This window comes from Aplidium turbinatum, chromosome 7 (genome assembly GCF_918807975.1).
Source record: "Aplidium turbinatum chromosome 7, kaAplTurb1.1, whole genome shotgun sequence".
Taxonomy (NCBI): Eukaryota; Metazoa; Chordata; class Ascidiacea; order Aplousobranchia; family Polyclinidae; genus Aplidium; species Aplidium turbinatum.
The window spans coordinates 26,939,111-26,960,078 of record NC_137478.1 but is presented as its reverse complement, the minus strand read 5'-3'; the positions used below and the strand labels follow the sequence as shown (position 1 = coordinate 26,960,078).

Below are 20,968 nucleotides of genomic sequence, written 5' to 3'. Positions count from 1 at the left end.
TGAGAGCACGAAAGTCTCAATTTCAAAAGCGTCGTAAAATTCAAAGTGCGTGCCCTTGCGCCATGTCCTCTGCATGCGAGAACGTTAGGATGTAGGAAACCAGCCTTTCAAAACAATTCTATTTCGACCCAAATATTCTTTTGCTTATTAAATAAATAATTTTGTCCAGCCCAAATAAAACTTCGTTTCAATGCCTTCATGAGATCAAAACTACGACAACAGACATCTTCACGCTATTAAGCACTTTCTATCTTGCATAAACAAAGACATTTCAGTGACTCTACCGGTATTAAAACAGCAGCCAACCATGCAAGCCGGCGGAAACGACCTGTTTTAAAGCTTTTTCATTCTACTGCTTCATATACAACGCTCCCATATCACAGCTATCGTTTTTTGTTCACATTTTATTTTCTTCCTCTTCCATTAGCTATCGCGTGAAATTCCTATTGAAAGTTCCAATTTTGAATACTGAAAAGTTTGGGTGTTCATCAGGACAATTATCGTTTCTAGCACTAGTTGTTGTTAATTTTACTTTCAATTTCATCAGATGAACGTTGCAACTAGTTCCAATTTTGTTGGTTAGGAAAGCTGTTTAATTCGACAGTTTTCGGACATTCAATGTTATCGTTATCAGCAGCATCAATCTTAATCGTTTTATATCACAGGATGCCAAAGCTGAAGCGAATGAACCGAATCAAAGCCAAACTACCAATGGTGAGATAGTTATTATCCTTTTTTATTGATTGCAATCTTTTGTCTGGCGATTTTTTGATCTCTAAATGTGCTACATCGTCTGCAACGCTCCCTAATATCCTCTTCACCGTCTGCCATTTCCTAAAGATAATACCAAAGCTTCTTTAAGACATACAGCTCCCTAGCGGCTTATCAGTGCTTGCCGCATGAAATACAGACGAAACGTTTCAAATGCACCTGTTACCAATTATATTTCTTTAAACTTTTCTTCCTTAACTTAAGGCTTCTGTTAATCTTGGATAATTAACCTTAGCAGCAGCTAATGAAGTAAATCATAAATCACATTCATGTTTGCAAGAAGCAAAACGTTTCGAGGTTCTGTGTACACTTGCACTAAAATCTTGATGCTAACGTTACATACTTCTCAGATTTGTGCTTAAAAAGTAATTAGTGGGTTTCTTTTGACGATAGCCTTAATGTTGTGTAACTTTGTCCAATCTATATCTTTATTTGCGTATCAATTTCAAATATTTTCAGGTTTGGATTAGTTTCTAGTCAGCTGTTACTGTTAATATTTCGGACTCAATTCACGCAGTTATTCAGAAATGCCAAACCAGATTTTATAGCATAATTTTTCTAGCCTTTCACGGACCAATATAATACTAAAGGTATATTCAATATGCACCACTTCAAAGACTGATAGAAATAACGTGGCATTGTCTATTTAGAGCCTGACTCTAGTTCCAACACCCAATCTCAGCCCAACACTGACATTACCGGATCTTCAACGGCGAAGCCGACGGGATTAGACGAAGCTTCCGAAAATAAATCCAGTCCAGTAAGTCGTTTCTGTTGTAAAAGTCGCGCTTTATTTTTGTATATTTTGTCGTTTTCAAACGTCGCGTTGACGCATGTTCAATGTTGGCTGATACGATTTAGATAAGTATCGGAAATTCCTGCGTTTCAAATTGTAGTTTTGACAATTGTTGATCTGTGATTTTTTATATATATTTTCTTTTGGCACAGGCTAAATAAGCCGTGGTTGGAAAACTTTTTTTACTACAACACATGAAAGAAAAACCTGTGTTTTCCAGCTTTTCTTTCATGTGATTGGCGTAATATTAATTTTTTTTACAAAACAAGTATATACAAGATTCTTTCTGAGTCATTATTATTTGTAGTTTTTTTTTTATGTATTAGGTTTTTACCTGAAAAGTGCAGAGAGTTTTACCGAAAAATTTTCAAGTTCAATGTGCATTGTTACTTTGTCAGTTTGTTGTATTATTTTTTGAATACTGTTATTTAATCCCATTAAGTTGTTGTCTGTCTATGGTATTGCAGAATTAATTCTCCCAAAAAAAGATCTGGTCAAATTTTCAGCATATTAATCGAAGTCTTTTCAATTCCACCCATACCCGGACAACAAATCAATGCAAAACATGGTTGATTTGCTGTCTGCGATTTGTGCATCCAAGGTTCATAATTTTTTCCTATATCTGATAATTTCCTGTATCTGATTGGCGGCAATTTGTCTGTTGAGGTCTAGTAACGTTACTACTATGTATCCGTTAGGCCGAAGATCCCGCTCAAACAACGGAAGGAGCTGAACAAGCAATGGAGGTGGACCAAACTCAACCTGAGAAAGGGTGACTTTCTTTAACAACGTCATTTCTATCAGAACTTTTTTTTGTAAAGTACTCTCCTAATTGCTGTGAGGTTTTTCACCCGGATCTGCTGCAGAAAATAACTCCTATTGAAATCGTTTGTCATCATTGTCTGTTTGCTTATGTAGTTGAATTGATGCAATTGTAACGTCACAATCTCATCTGTCAACACATCGCTTGTGTTCACTATCAAATAGTTAACAATCTTCGTGTTTAGCGACGGAGCCGTGGCAGCAGCCTCGGGCGCAGATGACGCAACGACTGAAGCCGCTCAAGGAGAGGAAGGCGCCTCTAGCGGGACACAAATCATTCAAATTGGCACCGGGGACGACAAGCAGTTCATTGAAGTTCCAGAAGGTTACACGCTTATTCAAACTCCCGAAGGCTTGGTCATGTCACAGGTCAGTTGAAGGCTTAGCAGTTTTATCCCATCAGTACCTGTAATCTTGTGGAAGTGAACGCTTCAAAAGCCCGACGTTTTCAAGTCGCTATTTTCCGTTTTACTGCTGGTTTCCGCAATAATATTATACTTCCAAGCCGGTTAAAAGCAAAAATGATGCGAAAGTGCATTTTGTTTTCTGGTTTGCAATCTCCTGCTTGTACCTCCACCGAATGGTTATTTGCATTATATATTAGATCAGATGAACAAAACAGGCTAACGCTGCAAGCGGCTTTTTCGAGAATTTTTACGATAAAATAAAATGAGTGATTCATTGAAAACAACTTGTTTTTTTGTTCTTCATAAGGAAATGTTTTGATCTTCAAAAATGGCTACAATTTTTACGCTCGATTTCTTATCTTTAGAATAGTTGTCTGCCATTCAACGATATGTCAATGCTACAGCATGACTACAACAACACAACAGCTCCCGTTCAAGTCATATCACCATATCAAAAGCACACGCTTGAAAAGGCCACTTTTACATCGCGTGACATTTCTTAATTCAAATGCTACTTCTTGCTAATCTTCTGTTTTTTCAACATCATATATTTCAAATTTACATGTTTCATATATTGTGTAACGTGTCATTTTGATAAGAAGTTAGGTTTTGTCTGTTCTGGCCCATTGATGAAATCAGTCGTGCTGACTGACGAAACGTCGGAATTAAAAGTGGTCACCATTTTCGTTGAAGGCCGGCCTTTAGTTACCAAAAACATTAAGAAATGTCAAATTTTTTTATTGTTGGTATAACATCAACACGTCGAAGTTACGATTTGTTACGTATTCATCATCGTCATCCATATGTCTTTCTCTGCAGCCTGGCACAACCTTATCCCAAGCTGAAGATGGGACAATTTATGTGACCCAGGAAGACGGGACCACCGCTCCTCTTGATGCTCAGAAGGGAGTACCATTGGAGACAGTGGAGTCTCTCCTGTCCTTAGAAGGCCAGCAATCTCAGGGATAACTGCCCTGTTCCATCTCTCTTCAAAGACATTAGTGTAGCTCACGATAGAGGAAGGTTCTCTTGAACGCGCCCCTGCTTCGGGGTTTTGTTGTAGTTTCCCAACTTTTTGTTCTAACTTTCACTCGATTGCGTTAAATCTAATGGTTATCGTGAATGATACTCTGCGCTGCACAAAATTGCAAAACTTCGCCAGTTGATCAGAGTGTTTTATTAACCTGATTAACGTGGCGGAACCGTAAAAAGTAATGGTTTCCAGTAGAGATGTACCGATATATCGGCATCGGTATCGGTGATATCGGCCATTTTTTGAGTATCGGTATCGGCATCGGTATCGGCAAAATTTGGCCGATACTGTGGCCGATACTAAACATGTAATAAAAAGGCGTTTGCTGCGAATTTTCTGCAGAAGCAAAGATATAGATTTTTTAAAGTAGTAACTAACGTCACATTGATGTAGAAAAATAAAAACCTGTTCAAATTTTTGATACCTCACACTCCCATGACTTCATGCGCACACCTTTTGGCATTGTTTGCTTACAGTGATTCTTTCACTCAAACAAAACGTTTTGTTTCAGAAGTTTTGCGTTGTTCGATTCTTAAGTTGTGAAGGAGACTCAATTTCTCCAATATTTATCATTTGTGTTTCGTTTTTACTCTCAACAGAGGATAAAACCAGGCCAGGACTGCCCAGGTGGCGGAAATGTGTATAATTTTGCATCGTTTTTGCGTTGCTGGACGTTTGGGGGACCCGTGTAACTTGGTTCTTTTTGGTGGGCTGGTTCTGTCGGTTTGTGATTTGGTTTCCGCATTTAGTTATGGTGGACTCGCCAAGCTTGGGCAATGTCGTGGCGGAGTGGGTGGGAGCGGTGAGACTGCGAGTCCTCGCTGGGCTGGTCAATAAGTGGTCTTGTTGCACCTGGGATGGCGGCCTCGTTGTGGGGGGAGCGTTCTTCTCGGCTGTCGGCGCGGTGCTAGGCACTCACTGGTCTGGCGGGCTGTTGCAATTCGCTGGCCATAGCGGTGTGGCTTCCACGCTAGCCATTTAGACCAGTGTTTCTCAAACTTTTTTAGTCCATCGCCCCCTTTTCGTTATTGAAATAAAATTTCGCCCCCCTAATTCTGTCAAGTAAAATAAACATTGATAATAGAATGATAGACAAATTTAGTTTTGGGAATTTAATCAACGAAATTGACAGTAACATGAATACATGATAATGTTCAATGGGATGGATGAGCTTGGCGACTTTTACAAAGTTTTGAAATGTTTGGCGACATCTTCGTAAGATAGAGTCGAAGATCATCCCGTTTATGAACTAGCAAGCGCTTCTTTGCTTTGAAAGCATCAATGTCACAGCCGAAAAGCCCTTTTCAACGATATATGAAGTAGGAAACGACAAAATCCACATTTTAGCTTCTTTCCAGAGAAGCTCATATTTGCCAGCAACCTGGCACCAAAACAAATCGTATCGATCATTTCTGAATTTCACTCTTGACTCATCATCTGTTTGCATATCAATGAACTGCTCTTGAAGTTCCAATTCTACAGTATGTCTGTAGGTTCGGTAGAAAATGGTTGTACCACCCAGTTTGGAACATGGAGGTCCACGAGATTTGAAAAGCGAAGTTTCATGTCTTTATGAAGCATGTCTAAATGTGAGCAGTATTTTTGCTGTTGTTCTTCTGTAATAACATTCTCACTAAAATTGGGAAACTGAGTTAAGACATTTTGACCTGCGATTTTATCTTGTTGACGCATTTTATCACAATATTCAGTGATTCATGCAGTTCAGGACTGAGATTACGGGCGACTAAATGCTGACGGTGAATTACACAATGTATTGCAATAAGTCCAGGAATTGCTCTTTTCATCAGTGCAATGAACCCTCGATGCTTTCGAACCATTGCCCGAGCACCATCAGTTGCGCATTGTAAAATTTTCTTCAGTGGAATCCCCTTCTCTTCGTAGAAGTTTTTCACTGCATTAAAGATGCTTGATGCCCGAATATCTGTAGGAAGACTGAGCGCAAAAATCATTTCATCTTGTTCTCATATTATGAACAAAACGCACATATCCAAGCAGCAGCGATACATTGTTGGTCAAGGTGGAATCATCTATTTGTAGTAGGCTAAATGGTTTGCGCGTTGGACTGTTATTGGTGGTTTGATAAATTCGCCCCCTTCGAGTGTTTTCGCCCCCCGATTGCCTCCTTTGATTTTTTTGCCCCCCTGGCGCTCAAAATCGCCCCCAGGGGGGCGATTTCGCCCACTTTGAGAAACGCTGATTTAGACCATCCTATCAACTATATGATATGTTTTTCGGCAGCCGTTTTGCAGCAAGAATTGACATCGACAAGAATTGAAATGGCTAGTGTGGAAGCTGCACCGTTGTGGTTGGCGGGTTGCAGCTGCTCGCTGTGCTGGTGGGTGCTCGGCCTTGTGCTGGTGGCCGGGAGGGGCGCTCCTTTCTTTGCGGTGGGGTTGTCGTCTTGGGCGCGGCAGGACCGTTTTGATTGGTTTGGTGAGGATTTGTGGTCCCATTGCTTTCGTGTTGGGCCTGCTAGTTCTGCCGTAGAATTGTTTGGGCTTGGTGGGTATGCTGCAGCGAGGGGTGGAAGTTGGGTCGCGGACTGGTGGAGCCGGCTTGCTGGGGGCAGCCGGGTTGCATAGTTTTTTTGGACGTTTAGCAGCGTGGGGGCGATGCGGGATTGTGCATTTTTGCTGCCTGGGTGGTCTTGGCCTGGCAAAAGCTTTTCAACCAAACGACAAGCGTCCTTAGGTTGCATATTACTTGTCGAATAGTTTTTGTACGACTACACAAATCACTTGGTTTACATTTTACATCTTATTATCAATTATGATAGCCTATTTGGAGAGTTTGCGCAAACACTTTATTTAATTTTTCAAAAACCCCAATTATGATGTAATGTTTCTTCCCTTATACCCTAGTCCTCAATTATGGTGGCCTTTCATTACTAAAACCTACTATTATGACACAAAAATGCGGTTGAGATTGGATTCTTGAATCTTTAATAAATTATACCAATTAAAAGCTTTTTTTAATAGTTTTATGCAAATAAGGTAAAACTTAGCATTTGATATAATACCTTGCAAATACCAAAATTGCATCTTTTTGTAACACCAAAGTATCGGCCAAAATATCGGTATCAGTATCGGTATCGGCCTAAAAAAGTGATATCGGTATCGGGATCGGTATCGGCCACAATATTGGTATCGGTACATCTCTAGTTTCCAGTATACACTGCCTTTGGTGTCATATCCCAAACAGCAAAATCCGTCATTTTTACATCGATTCAACGTCTGCAGACGTTGAATCGATGTAAAAATGACGGATTTTGCTCTCTGGTTAGTAGCATGCCGTTTACGTGCACTGGAATTTTTGATGGCGTGTAGCAATTTTTCTCTTGGAATGTTGATACAGACTTCACTTGTGCAAATTAATTTTACGTAAATTTGCGTTACGTAAGTGTACGTTACGTAGGTTTGGCGTCACAAGACGTCGAATCAACGTAAACACGTCATGTTTTGTTACTCGTGCAGTCAAGACACTTCGGAGTGCTAGAAAATTATCGTGATTTGTATTTGCGTATGTGAAACCCCAGCTCTTGGTGGATTTAAATCACCGCTATCGGCGAAAAATCATTTGAAAGTTGAAGATGAGCTTTCAACTCTTTACATTGGTGGACACGAAGATTGGCTTCCCGTCCACTTAATCTAAATCTTCACTCACCGGGTGTAAGCCTGGATACGACAAACAAACAACTCTTTACATCACAATTTTCAACTTTGAAATGTTATTTAAAAAACTGGAGTAATTCATGCGTCTTCTACAATGGCGTAGATTAAGTTTATAACAATCTGTCGACTTGTGTTTCCAGGCAAATAGCGTTTGTGTTCATTCAGTTTGTGTTTGAAGAAATAAACAACTTGTACAGCAACGACTACAATGCTTTGCGAGATGATTTTAATAATTGTATTTGCAAAGAAGTAGATGAGACAACTACAGTACATGCCAGCGGACCACTGTTGGTTATTTCTTCCATACCAGGCCTCTTTTGAACTGGAAAATTGTGTTTTTTTAGCGTTTTGGCCACCAACCTCTCAAGAATGATCAGTGGTTGTACTACAACTATTGTTACATGGTGCCCTCTGGCGGATGAGACTTATTTTACTCCAACTAGTGGTTGAATTTAGACGTTGAGTACTTCCGCTAAGTGGTGAAGAGAACCCTTGACATTCGCTGCAACAGTTGACTGCCACTCGTTTTGCTCAAGTTATTCAGTTTTATTTTAAGTTCACTAACGTAGGCTATACATTCATCATCGGATTTTGCTTTTTAACGTGCCGGTTTTGCGAGACATTCGTAGGCCCCAACTCCGGATGACTGGCTATCTGCACATCAACTCACTTCTTACGGTTGCAAGGGTCGAATCCTAATAAATTTCCATTGTGCAATATTATAAAGATGTGCTTTTACCCAGGTAGTTGACAACAATCATAATGAACATGTCAACAGAATAAAATACAGACGTCTGATATGCTACAATTCGATTCCTTTCTAAATCCCCGTGATGGGTTCACAAGCTTATGGATTCTAAAAAGTTGAGTTAGAACAAAAGATTTCAACCGAGGACTCAACAAGGCGTGAGAGGATGCGTTGGTTCGACACCTCTCCAGAACGCGTGGTCATGTTTTAACAATAATGGCATTTCAAACTAAGAGCAACTGACTAGCTACTTTCAGCTGTGTCTAACTATGTTGCATCTGTAATTACAAGAGTACCGTGCGCGATTACATACTAAATGACGTGTAGGTTGTCACAGCGATAAATACACTTATTGTTGTTGCTTGAAATTCTCTTTATCAACGATGAGGCTGTCTGAACGCGAGATGAAGGGGTCAATCCTCATACTCACGGGGTCGGCGTTGCATGTGCATGCGTGAGTTGGGTTGCTAGGCGAGAAAATCGACTTTTACATTGTGCCCGAAACAATGGCGTTATCAAAATAGAATGAAAGCGGATATACGCTGTTTCGCGCCACACAAGCGTGACGCTTTATCAAGTTCTGTGATCTTGTGTCATCCAGTGTATCAACTACGTGTGCAGTGGCGTACGCAGGGCCCACAGGGGTAATATTGGGCCATGATTTCCCCTTTTAATTTTTTTTTTTTCAATGATGTAACAAAGTAGTTTACGGCATTTAACAAACAGACAACAAAATTCGTCATTTTTACATTGATTCAACGTCTGTAGACGATTTTGGATTATCTGGATATCAATTAATCGGTTAACCCAGTGGTTCCCAACCAGGGTGCCGCGGCACCCTGGGGTGCCAATTGCAACGCTCAAGGGTGCCGCGAGATATTGAGACATTGAAATACTGCAGCCTTTTCTATATTTTAACTTTAACCTGTTGAGAGCGGCATTTATTTACTTCTAACTGAGTTTCAGTGCGTATTAAGTTTCGCGTCTCGCAGTTATTCCTGGCTCCTTTCTGGAGAGTCGCTTAGTGGCGAAGCCGCTGGCGGTAAGTAGATAATAATCCACGGTAAGTCTTTGTTTTCTCGCCCAGGAAAAACAGCCTGAAAGAGATTTTGACTCGTTGCTGTTCCTTCCATAAAAACGTTTGAAACGCATCCTTATTGCCAGGTTTCATGATTTTATTTTTCGTTTCACGGCGCACAATTGGGTCTCCAAATTAGCGTATTTAGTAAATATCTTCGACCATTTAAATACGGTAACGTGAATGCCAAAATGGAGGGCAAAATGAAACTCTCTTAACTTCAACAAGACTCATAGTCCAGGGATTGGGCAATCTTGTTTTCGATGGTAATTGCAAGATCAGAAAGCCTGTCATCTACCACGGTTAAGCGCAGGATATTCTTGATCAGTTTCATTCTGCTGATGGTCTTTTCAGCACTGGCGACAGTAACTGGTGTGGTCGGTCAAAAGAATTCTGGTGCAAATGCAAAGATTCGGATATATATCCTGAAGGCTGTTCTTGTACGTTAAAAAAATGCTTGCCGTGACAAGTCCTCTCTCTTTCCCCATGTTATAAATAAAACGATTCAATTCCATTAGGCTATTAGTTCGTTGGCATCAATGTCTCCCATTTTTCTTTTAATTTTTTTTGCAGTGATTGTCCAGTTCTATTGTCCGCCCCATTAGCTCAGTGGTTACGTGCCGGCTCAAGACCACGCGGTGCAAGTTCGACTCTCGGGGTGTGCGCTTGAGCAACGCATTTCAGGGCTGCTCTCCATTCAGCGGCACCTAATGAATGGAATAATTTCCTGGCAACAACACTTCAATAATAAGAAAATTTCACTCTGCCAATCTCGGTAACCGGCCCTGCGTCAAGAGCCTCTACAAGTAGGTCCTAGGCTATGCGAAACTACCAGGAATAAGTACCAATCAAGGCTTTGTCAGTCCGAGGATAAAGATTCAAAGCCAAGCGATTTTGCGCTCAAAACTCACTTGAATTCTAAATTGTGTACCGGTACTCGACATCTTTATTCTTATCTTGGAGTAAGAATAAAAGGAAAATACACATCACATGGCTTGTTCCATGGCCACCTAAAGATACTGCCTGATTTGTCACATTTTGCAGAAATTTTCAGATTTTTCTAACTTTGGGCGAACGTTTAAATAAATTTTTCTAAAAGTTAGATTTTTACGCTTTCTTTATTCTTTTCCCCAGATGACACAATAGGTTTTAATATCTTCACATGTTGAAAAACAAAGAAAATTTGATTTTGTAGAGTTTAGTCAGACTGTTAATTTTCAATAACAGTCTGATTTTGCGTTTTTCAACTTACTTTTTCTCATTTGCTACTGCTTCCCCAAGGCAACAAAAAAGTTTTTTGTCATTAGGAAACCGCAAAAAGTAAAAACATCTCAAAAAATGTCAGTCAAGCACTAGCAGTGGCTGTAATTAAAATCTGCAAAATGTGACAAATCAGACCGCATCTCAAGGTGGCCATGCATGTTCATATAAGCTACTTGAATACTTGCGTGATCTCAAGTTTCTGATGGAAAACAAGCTTGACACGTTTGGCGAATGCGAAAAAATACCCACACAATAAACAGCAGAAAAAAAGCACAAGGAAAGTGGAAAAATAAAGTTAAAAATACAACAGAATAATTCAAATCAAACATGATTGTGCATAGCTACGACGACAAATAAAGACGAGGTGAGAAATTAAAACTCAATTTCCTAACAAAAAGCGTCACCAGAACGCTTAGATAATAATTACAAATAGATAAGTGTTAAAAACATTTTTTTCCTTTTAAAAAAAAAACTATTTCAAATTTCCTCTTCGACTCTATATGTCATAGTGAGAAAGTAGCGAGCAAACGAGCGTTGTCATTCACTGAAGTTAAATGCCTTTGTTTATCTATCAATATTAACCTATTGTTTTAACTTAGGCTAAATTAACTATCGTGTAACGAATAAAATATTAACATTTTAACTAAGTGAATAACTAAAAGTAGATAGGCAAAGAAAACCCACCAAAAGAAATCCTATCTGTGATAGTCAGACTATCATTTCTGAACGCTCAAATTATTCTTACAATTGCATTGCAACGAATCGTTTCAAAAACAGAGCATGTAGAGAAGTTAGAACATGATACTAGCCTACAACATACAAACACGAAATTTTAGGTTATTTTTAGGCCACGATTTTGTATTTGTACAACAGACATGTATCGACGTAACCAGGGTTGTGAAGTCAAGCGAAAAATATACGACCCCGAGTCCCCGACTCTTGCCATATTTTTTTAAGTCCTGTTTTTTATAATTTTTTTGAAAATTTTAATTTCACGAAATTTGCGATCGATCTTGAAACGGCGACATTCACAAAAACTGACGAGAACAAACACTTCTATATGTACTTTCTGGTGAAGTTTTAAAGCGCAACCTACAAAGAACAAGAAAAAATATTTAGAAAAAAGTCATGTAGGCTATCTTTGAAACTTTGTGTGGAGCTACACAAGGGTCTATACTTCAGAGGTTACTGATATTTTTTTTGTTTACTTGTTGATTCATGCATATCAGTTTGTATCCTCTGTGGATCTTTCTCTTGTATCATGGGCCAATCCTAATCCTATAGATGTTTGCTGGTACAACCCTTTGAATTTAAAACATTTTATTCAGATTTTATTATTCATCGTTTTGTATTTAGCCGGAGTCGGTCTTTTTTTAACGACCCCGACTCTGGAAATTCCAAAATCTTTCCGACTCCACAGCCCTGGACGTAACACAGCAAGAATTCAAAGGCTTATTGAAGAATATTAGCCTTTAAGATTTATTGAAAGCAGTTATTAGATTTTTGCTGTTCTAGACCTCTGCTATGTTTGTCATAATTAGGCTACATTGTTTTTTCGTTGTGATGGTCAGAAGTAAAAACAAACTGAACTGAACTGATTACTTTCTTCGGTTTGGTCAAACGTCATTATACAAAAACTAGGGACACCAAACCAACAATACTACAAAAGTATTCTGGTTTTGAATGCAGGTTGCAGACTCCACAAACGTTATTGTTATCATTATAATAATTGTCAAGTTTCGGTTCAATGCCACATCAGTTAATTTGAGAGCTACTACGCTTCTGCATTTCTTGCTGTGGCACTTCTTTGGACCAATTAAAAGCGATAGATTTGGTTCCAGCAAGAAAATAATATGATTTGTTTTATTAAATAACATGAGGCGTTCTACTGGTACAAATTTTTCGTCAATCAGACACGACTGACGGAACGTCGGATTAAAAAACAAATTGTCACTGTAGGATACATCTTGTGATAGTTAAGCTTAATTTGCACCAGTAGAACGCCTCATGTTATTTAATTAAATGCCTGGTGAACAGCCTCATTCAATTTTCATGATTCGTTTTTTTGTTGTCTAAATATCTAATTGTCGACTCAACAAGTATTTTCTACTGTGTCGATACGTCTTTGAAGCACCTTGTATCTGCAGCGTGTCGCCATCGTTTGTTGTAGACACAACATTGTGTAGTGGTTTGTCTACAACTTCTATATTCACTGTGGTAGACACATTCAGGTTTTCTACTAAGCGGCAAAGGTACAAATGCAATGGTTGGATTGCATACCACTTTCCAAGGTGTCTATAAACTTTCAATTTATATTTTTCTGAAATTCCACCTTCAGCGATGAGTTTGACAACATGAGCAAGCTCATCATTGTCTCCTTTCGATATTCTGCATGAGTTGCAATGAAATCTAATTTCACTTGGGTGAAGACGCTTGATGTTCCTATAATCCTCAATAGAAAGGGTTCTGAAAAAAAATACATATTTCGAATTATTTGAAGTACGTAGCCTTAAATCAAACGTCAAGATAAAATCTTTAGTACGATTATTCACAAACATTGATAGTGTCACGCAATGGCGTAGCGTGAATCATTTGTTTGGGGAGCACTCCAGAAGCAAAACTATTTAACTCGACAAGAAAATTTAGACAAAGCAATTTTTAGTCTAGGCTACAACATTCGAAATTTTACCCATTATCTAATAAACGGATCTGTAATAAACCTTGGTCATTTTTTCTTTTCAAATTCTTTTCAAATCACTGATTTTCATGATTACTATTTGTTGGAAAATCTCGCATACAATTTTATGAAGCTGACAATTAATTGTAAGCTACTAGTCGAACTATTAGTCTTGTTTGTGTTTTCTTTTTTGATTGTAACTAATTTAGTTAAATTGTTGATTAGTTTCATAACTCAAATTATTCTTTCCAGGGTGGCAACTGACTAGTTGACCGTATGGTCGTTTCGTTGTCTCCCTATCAATAACAAAACCTAAACATTGTATGTATTATTGTTTTATGTCACTTTTGTGTTTTGTTTTTTGATAAATAAACGATTGATTGATTGATTTAGCCTTTTTGCAATAATACTGCGCTATAGCCTACGCAATTTTGCAATAACTAAGAATAAAATACGCACAAAGTACAACACAAAAAAGACTCATAACAGACAAAAATGAAGACAAACACGACATTTGGCCAACGATTCTTGATTTTCTAGAAATCGGCAAACTGGTTTTGAAAGATGAATTATACTGAAAATAGGTTACAGTTCCTTATGGTGACAAAGATGGAGTAGCCTGCTGCTACTGAGCATTTCACTCGCCAGTAGGCTTATGTAGTTTACGCCACAAACTTAGGACAAAAACACATTTTTAAACCAGGAGCGTTGACAAAGGGTTCAACGGGTACTTTTGGGCCCTGGCCCGAAATGGTTTTAGAGGTTCGTAACCTTTTCAATGAGCTCGAGAGCTTGAGACTACTTCCTGTTCTTTGGATGCAGTGTGTTTTTCTTACAATTGTCTTGATTTGGGGTCCGAATATTTCATTGATACCGGGCCAAATTATTCTCTCGATGGCCCTTGGCCTACTGTCAACTAACTGCTTTAAAAATTTTTGGAGCCACCTCCTTTTTGCAAAATTTGATGATCAAGCGATTTACGGACTTAAATCGGCAATTTTAGTAGCCGATTGTAACGTGAAAGCAAATAATGCTCTTCCAAACAAATTTGACACTTTGCAGCTTTGCACAATATTTAAATCACCAGACTTTCGCGGCACATTTGCGACCCTCTTGGGGTACACTATTGTACCGCGACACACAGTTTGAGATGCCAACACCTAGGTGTCAGTCAGTCAGTTATGGTAGCTTTAAGATTCCAATCCAAATTAGCTTACCTGAGAAGGTCAAGAGCACTCTGCGACAATGATGACGTAGAAGGTTGGTGAACGTGGCTTTGTTGAACAGCAGTTGCTCTGAAACCAAAAATGTGAACAATGTTCTGTTTGTGTGCGATACTTTAAAAATTTTTAAAGTCTACAAAAGTTGTCAGGCAATCTGCGTGAAGTAAGAACATTGCTGTGCGCTTGGAGTTGGTAAAATCCCTTTGAGAGAGCTTGCTATTACTAAGTTACACCTTTTTTCAAACCAACAAAAATTAATAAAGCTGATGTTATAAAATAGATCAATGTCGTCTGAGCTTACAATGATTCCTGAAAGTAAATTTTGATACTAAAATAACCAAAACATAATTTAGACCAGCGGTTCTCAAAAGGATCGCTTGAAAGCGGAGTTTGAAATTGCAAAGGACGTAGCACAAAGGGTTCGGTTCTCAAGTTATAAATCTTTTTGCCGGTTTTGAAAGTCACACGACTTTCGGGCCATTTAGCCACCTAGGTCAGAAATAAAAAAACAACTGAACTGAACTGAACTAGGTAGCCTACAGGTGGCAGATGATCAAAATTATTTCGGAAGTTGTTTTTAGACCTGAATGCCACTTTTAACACATCTGGGTTTGGAATACGAAAAAAAAAACTTACTTCACACCAGTGGCGTAGCCAAGGGGGGGGTTTTGGGGGTTACAACCCCCCCCTTTGGCACGCGTGTGACGTCACGATATTGAGAATGATGCTTTCAGTCTAAAAAAAAATTGCCTAATTTTATACAAAACTGCATCAAAAAAGCGAGTTTTGCCAATACCAAACATTCAAACATCTCAGCCAGGAATTAACAACAAGAAAACATAGAGACTTAGCTTTATTTCCGAAAAATGCCGAAGAAAACATGATCTTATCCTTTTGCTATGCCACCGGACAGCACCATTTTACAGGAATATTCATACCCACATTTTTGTTGAAAATGCTTTCAGAATGCACCAAATTCAATGTAATTTTTCAAAATTTTCTGGGGGAGGCCCCCCAGACCCCCCGCCGCTGGGTCGTCAAAACCCCCCCCCCTTTCAAAATTCCTGGCTACGCTACTGCTTCACACAATGTAGCCCTTGACAGCTCCACTCCCTATTCTGTCAGTTGAACGATTCTATTTTAAAATTTTCTTGATAATTTACAAAACCTTTAAAAGTGTCTCACCTTTGCTGATGAGTTTGTAAAGGAGTAGGCACACTTGTTCTTGTGTGAGGTTTCGTTATGTCCCCTCGAACTCTTATAGACAAACCGCCATTTTTTGTTGTAAATTTGTTGCGGTTAAACGACCCAGAAACATGAACATAAATGACTTGCAGGTTTCCTTTGAGCTGAAGCACTCGGAACATATAAAGTCTGCGATTGTCATGACTGTAATATTTCCCGTTGATCAAGGCGACGGAAATATTTGGAAATTTCATGTAGTCTAAAGTTCCGCTTAGAATGCTATCTATGCTATCATTAACAGAATATCCATTTCGAAAAATTTTGCGTATACTATCTTGCATAAATCTAATGTCTAATGGTTCTATTGCTTGCATTTTGCTTGCGGTTTTCTGGTACGCTATAGTTGTGTTCAAAATGCAATGAACACATCACAGCTTTTTTTTTGGTTTTGTTTCTATCTTGTTGCAAAAACGCGGGAATTTCCCTCCCGGTACCGTACACGGGAATTTCCCTGCAGGTAACCTTTTTAACCAACCTGATGGTGGCAATAATGACGTATATTAGTTGACTTAGTCTTGCTCTCCAAACAACTGAAGTTTTTCAGCAAATAATGTGCGTGTGATGAAACATTTAATAACCAATTGAGGCTTTTATTCACTGAAATATAGAAACACAAAACAATAAGAACTAAAGACAAACTAATAGCAATAGGTAACGTAGTAGGCATACAACACAAACTTCTACTGTAACATAATAGTTTCAAACATAAGACTGCGACGCTCTGGCAAAGCAGTTGAAAAGAAAGATTGCTTGCGGTGCCAGAGGCATCGCGCTTCTTAATCAAGCAGCACTGCAGCAGATGACGTCACAAATTCCAGACGTTGTCAAGACGTAAATACCACATTCTTCCCTCCTTCATCTTCGGAACATCATCTTCGAATAAAACAATAACAAAACGATACAATAATAAACAGATACATTTCATACATGATAAATCTAAATGCATTACCTACCCTACAGGCACCTCAAACGTCGTATATATTGTGACCATATCTTTCAGGTGGTCTAGTTACTCTAGAACAGTGGTTCTTAACCTTTTTTTCCCCAGCGCCCCTTTTCAGAGATTTCCATAGTCTGGCGCCCACTATAACATAAGGGCTGTAGCCTACTAATGACATTTTCTTCCAAGACTGTAAGGCTAGCCTACAGCCAGTAGTAATTAGTTATTAGTTAGTAAGAAAAAACTAGTTTAAGCCGATGTTAGTTTTAATACTAAAAAATCAGCACAGATGTGCCTTAAGGCTCTTAACTTAAAAGTCTTAAGGCACATCTCTGCTGATTTTTTAGTAGTTAGTAAGAGTTACACTAATAACCATTATTGAATGACTATTATTATGACCAGTCCTTATGGTTTGCTTGCACTGCCTGCCCGCTGTCCCTGCCAAAAGCTGACCACAAAATGCCATTTACTTACTACAAGGAAAGGGAAACAATGCCCATTATCAACAACAAAGGCCATGCACAACACCATCCGACGTCCACGCTTGTCGGATGGTGTTGTGCAGTGCTGTGTTAAGGGGAGGGCCAAGGGGGGCCCGGCCCCCGGGCCCACCATCTCAGGGGGCCCACAAATAACAGACATTTGCGTTTCAGTGAAGTTTTTTTTGATTTTCTAAAGTTTACTGCGTGTACTTGTCCATTATAAAGATGATTTAGGTCTTATTATCCTAAAACATCTCAAATTTGGGCCCTTACTACACTGAAACTTCTCTAAAAACACCATTACTATCTTAAAGAAAGTTAAAATACGACAACGTTAGTTCCGGTAACATGATCTGCAGAATTATATTTAACATATAGGCTATATAACAGATAGAATGCAATTGAATATTGAATTCAAGAAGGGCCCAATTGCCACAAAGTGTTTTTGCACAACCGTTTTAATTATTTTGGTCATTTACTTTTGTGGTGAAACTATGCTTACTGGTAATGATTTTATGCTTACTGGTAAGAAGCATCATACCTAATAAGTTCACTCGGTGAAGATTCTATGGAGAAACTATTTAGAAGTTGAAGTGTAATTGATGTAGTTGGGCCCATTTCAAAATCAATGGAAATATTGATAGGGTATTTTTTATGTGTTTATCGATATGTTTGAAAAATTTGGCTGTTTTTTTAGTATAATTTACAAGACATTGAAAGAAATTGGAAAGCACAAATAGTGAAATGAAAAAAAAATACTAAAGAGCCCTTTTTGAATTCATATACCGGTATTCAATTTCTTTTGATTGAAAGAAATCGGAAAGCACAAAAAGTAAAATAAAAAAAAATGGAGTTGGGCCCTTTGTGAATTCATATATATACGGTACGCCACCTATATATTCAATTTATTTTATGATTTATCATTTCATTTTTAACATTTACACTACTGTAATTATAAATATCCTTGACTAGTGATGTCACGAGCAGAAAAAAACTGTCCGCTGCAGCACTGCACATGTCTTCCCGTACACTACAATGCAAAACATCTCGAAATGTCATACTGCCTCTGCAGTCTGCACCATGAAGAATAAGAGTGCACTTGTGCAAGTGCACATCAAATGCAAGGGAATGTATTAAACAAAAGCAAATTTTGGAAAAAAATTTGGGCCCATTAAGGCAATTGAGGAACTTGCACCACTTGTTATCCACCTTTTATAGCTCATCTGAGTTGCTTTTTATTGAATGCTGGATACTTTTAGCAGAAACGTTCTTCTGTATTTACTTTTTTCTGAATATATGCACATGAAATTTCTCTTATCTTCAAATACCTTATAGGCCTGGCATATCACATGTTGTATGGTAGCCCACTGAAATTGCTTTGATCCAAAATAAAAATCATTCTTTCACAAGTTGTATGGTACATGTTGTTTCACATGTTGTATGGTAGCCCACTGAAATTGCTTTGATCCAAAATAAAAATCATTCTTTCACAAGTGACCTGTTTAAGTGTTTATTCTTGACACTAACCAAGGCTACCATACCCTAAAAACTTTAATTAACTTGAATGCCTGCATAAAATAATGAAAGCTTTGCCTTGGAATGAAATAATGTTAAATAAAAATAATTAAACACATGATTCTCAAAACTCTTGACACTGCTTTTGTTTACAAATTAAAATTTACAATCACAATGTTTTTACCTTGGTTGACTGAACAAGTAGTGTTGCCAGATAAACCATAAAGTTGGTGAAAAACAATAATGTTACCAGACCAGATGACCAAATCTGAATGAAAATTAATAATTTCTTCAGTTTTGGTTTTATCTTCAGATTTTATCGCGGTACCCCAACGCAAAGTTCAAACATTCAAAACTCTGCACGGTACGGTGGTATTACCGCGTCGTCACTATACTCCATTGCCAGCATTTTTTTTATTAGAAATTGTTAACACTTTTGGCTTTCATTCCGAGCAAAGGTGTAGCTAAGAAATGATAGACCTGTGTTTGCGGTTACTTACACTTGTGTTGTTTTCTAAACTGGTGAGAAAGTCTATTGAAGTGAACCACATTTCCATATCAGTGCAGTGAAAGTATACACAATACTATAGGTCTGTTTGACGATAGAGGGCCCAAAATTATTCTGGCCCCGGGGCCCACAGAGGGTTTAACACAGCACTGGTGTTGTGCATTGTGCTGTATAGGCCAACATAGAATGCTCTGAGAGAGAATCACTACTTCCCTTGTTAAACACAATCTCTATACTGTATATAGCTCCTCATCCTCGGTGGATTCTCGTACCCCCAGCAGAACTACTAAAGCAAATTTGCAGTGAGAAAAATATCGTTACACCTTCTGAATGTAGCGCCCCCTATAACGCCCCCTGAATATTTCCGCCCCTCTAAAAGTTAACAGCGCCCACTAGGGGGCGGTAGCGCCCAGGTTAAGAACCACTGCTCTAGAAGAACGTCTCGGGTGTGTAGAAGTAGTTAAGGGAGATTCAGTCATTTCATGATTAGTTTCTGAAGAAGTATGAGCATCTGCATCAATATCCGGTGTAAGATTTTGCTGTGTACCTACGGTTTCTGGTGAAGAGTTTCGTTGTGTACATGGAGGTTCTGATGTAAGATTTTGTCGTGTAAGTGAAGTTTGAAAGGGAGATTCAGTAGGAGTAGAAACCATGTTATCATTGTTTGATCCATTTCTAGGTGTTGGGGCAAGATCGTTGGTTGAGACGGAAGATTCTCGACCATTGGGAAATCGCACATGGGCGAAACTTGGGTTTGCGTCCAATAGCTCGACCTCTTCCACAAGCGGATCGCTTTTATTTCGGACAAAACGTCGGAGTAGGACTGGTCCTGGCTGGATAAGCCAGCTAGGAAGAGATTGACCGAACATACTTCGACGACTAAACCCCAGAAATCGTTCGTGGGGAGTGGTGTTGGTTGCAGTGCATAAGAGAGATCGTACTGCGTGCAGAGCTTCGGGTAGAACTGCCTCCCACCAGCTCTCGGGCTGTTCATATGTTCTTAACAAGAGTTTGACAGTGTTGGAAACAGCGGTCGCACATTGTATCTTTCTTTGTGTATTTACCGCCACCTAGTGTGTTGATCCTGTATTTGGCAACTTTGTTTCTCGTACATTTTATCTGCCATGAGTTGTAATTGTCTTTTCGATCGTCGGTGTTGGATCGCTCGGATGTGTGGTCTGGTCAATATTTTTTTGTAAATTGTTTGGTGCAGAGTCACTTAAAGTAAATCCCTGATCTCAATGGTACGGTTGTAGATTCTCGGCTGGTACAGTGTTAGGAATTCGGTAGTACTAATTGCTGTGCCCCTGTAGATTCTCTAGTAGTCAGGTAGCTTTATTTTGGGTTTCTCTCGCATCGGACGATCAGCAAGACCCACCACACTAAGAAGAAATATTTGGTAGGTACAGAATATTTCTTACATTCATTTACAAAAAAATAAGGTAAGTGTTTGTTCTTTGTTTTTTCTCTATTTATCGGTTAGTGTACGTTTATTTGTGTAGCCTTGCTCTGTATGAGTTAGCTATATTTACGGGGACAGTAGCAACCTGTCAAACTTATTGTGTTAGGTAAATGCTTGGGCATTGAATTCACTATTTATCGGTTAGTGACCCTGATTCTTTATTAATTTGTTGTCGGCTAACTTTGTAGTTAGCTACTGTATGGTCTTGAGGACAGTTGAAGCCTGTCTAGAGTACGTACTTGGTTAAGTTGTTACTGTACTGTTACTTTACCAACTATTTAAAGCGTAGCCTATTTAAGTTTGGTT

The 20,968-nt window shown here is 38.8% G+C and overlaps 2 protein-coding genes across 2 annotated transcripts in view; one reads left to right on the top strand and one right to left on the bottom strand.

Annotated features, from left to right (window-relative positions):
- LOC145774011 (uncharacterized) overlaps positions 1–7,717 on the top strand; it is a 35,205-nt gene extending 27,488 nt beyond the window's left edge. The window contains exons 16-20 of the mRNA XM_082585139.1: positions 666–714; positions 1,422–1,531; positions 2,266–2,339; positions 2,575–2,758; positions 3,616–7,717. Of these exons, the coding sequence (XP_082441265.1) occupies positions 666–714; positions 1,422–1,531; positions 2,266–2,339; positions 2,575–2,758; positions 3,616–3,765 (567 nt within the window). The 3' untranslated portion in view covers positions 3,766–7,717. The remainder of the gene's footprint in view (positions 1–665; positions 715–1,421; positions 1,532–2,265; positions 2,340–2,574; positions 2,759–3,615) is intronic.
- Positions 7,718–12,677: 4,960 nt separating this feature from the next.
- LOC145774476 (uncharacterized) lies at positions 12,678–15,997 on the bottom strand. Its single transcript, XM_082585732.1, has 3 exons — positions 15,696–15,997; positions 14,505–14,582; positions 12,678–13,076 (listed from the first exon to the last, which is right to left on the bottom strand). The coding sequence occupies exons 1-3, from the start codon at positions 15,947–15,949 to the stop codon at positions 12,683–12,685; spliced, it is 726 nt and encodes a 241-aa protein (XP_082441858.1). The 5' UTR covers positions 15,950–15,997; the 3' UTR covers positions 12,678–12,682.
- Between the last annotated feature and the right edge of the window lie 4,971 nt (positions 15,998–20,968).

Coding starts and splice junctions, on each gene's coding strand:
- LOC145774476 (XM_082585732.1), bottom strand. CDS start 15,949: ATGAAATTTCCAAATATTTCCGTCGCCTTGATCAACGGGAAATATTAC. Junction 14,583..15,695: donor TTACAAACTCATCAGCAAAG/GTGAGACACTTT, acceptor TTTTGGTTTCAG/AGCAACTGCTGTTCAACAAA. Junction 13,077..14,504: donor AGTGCTCTTGACCTTCTCAG/GTAAGCTAATTT, acceptor ATTTTTTTTCAG/AACCCTTTCTATTGAGGATT.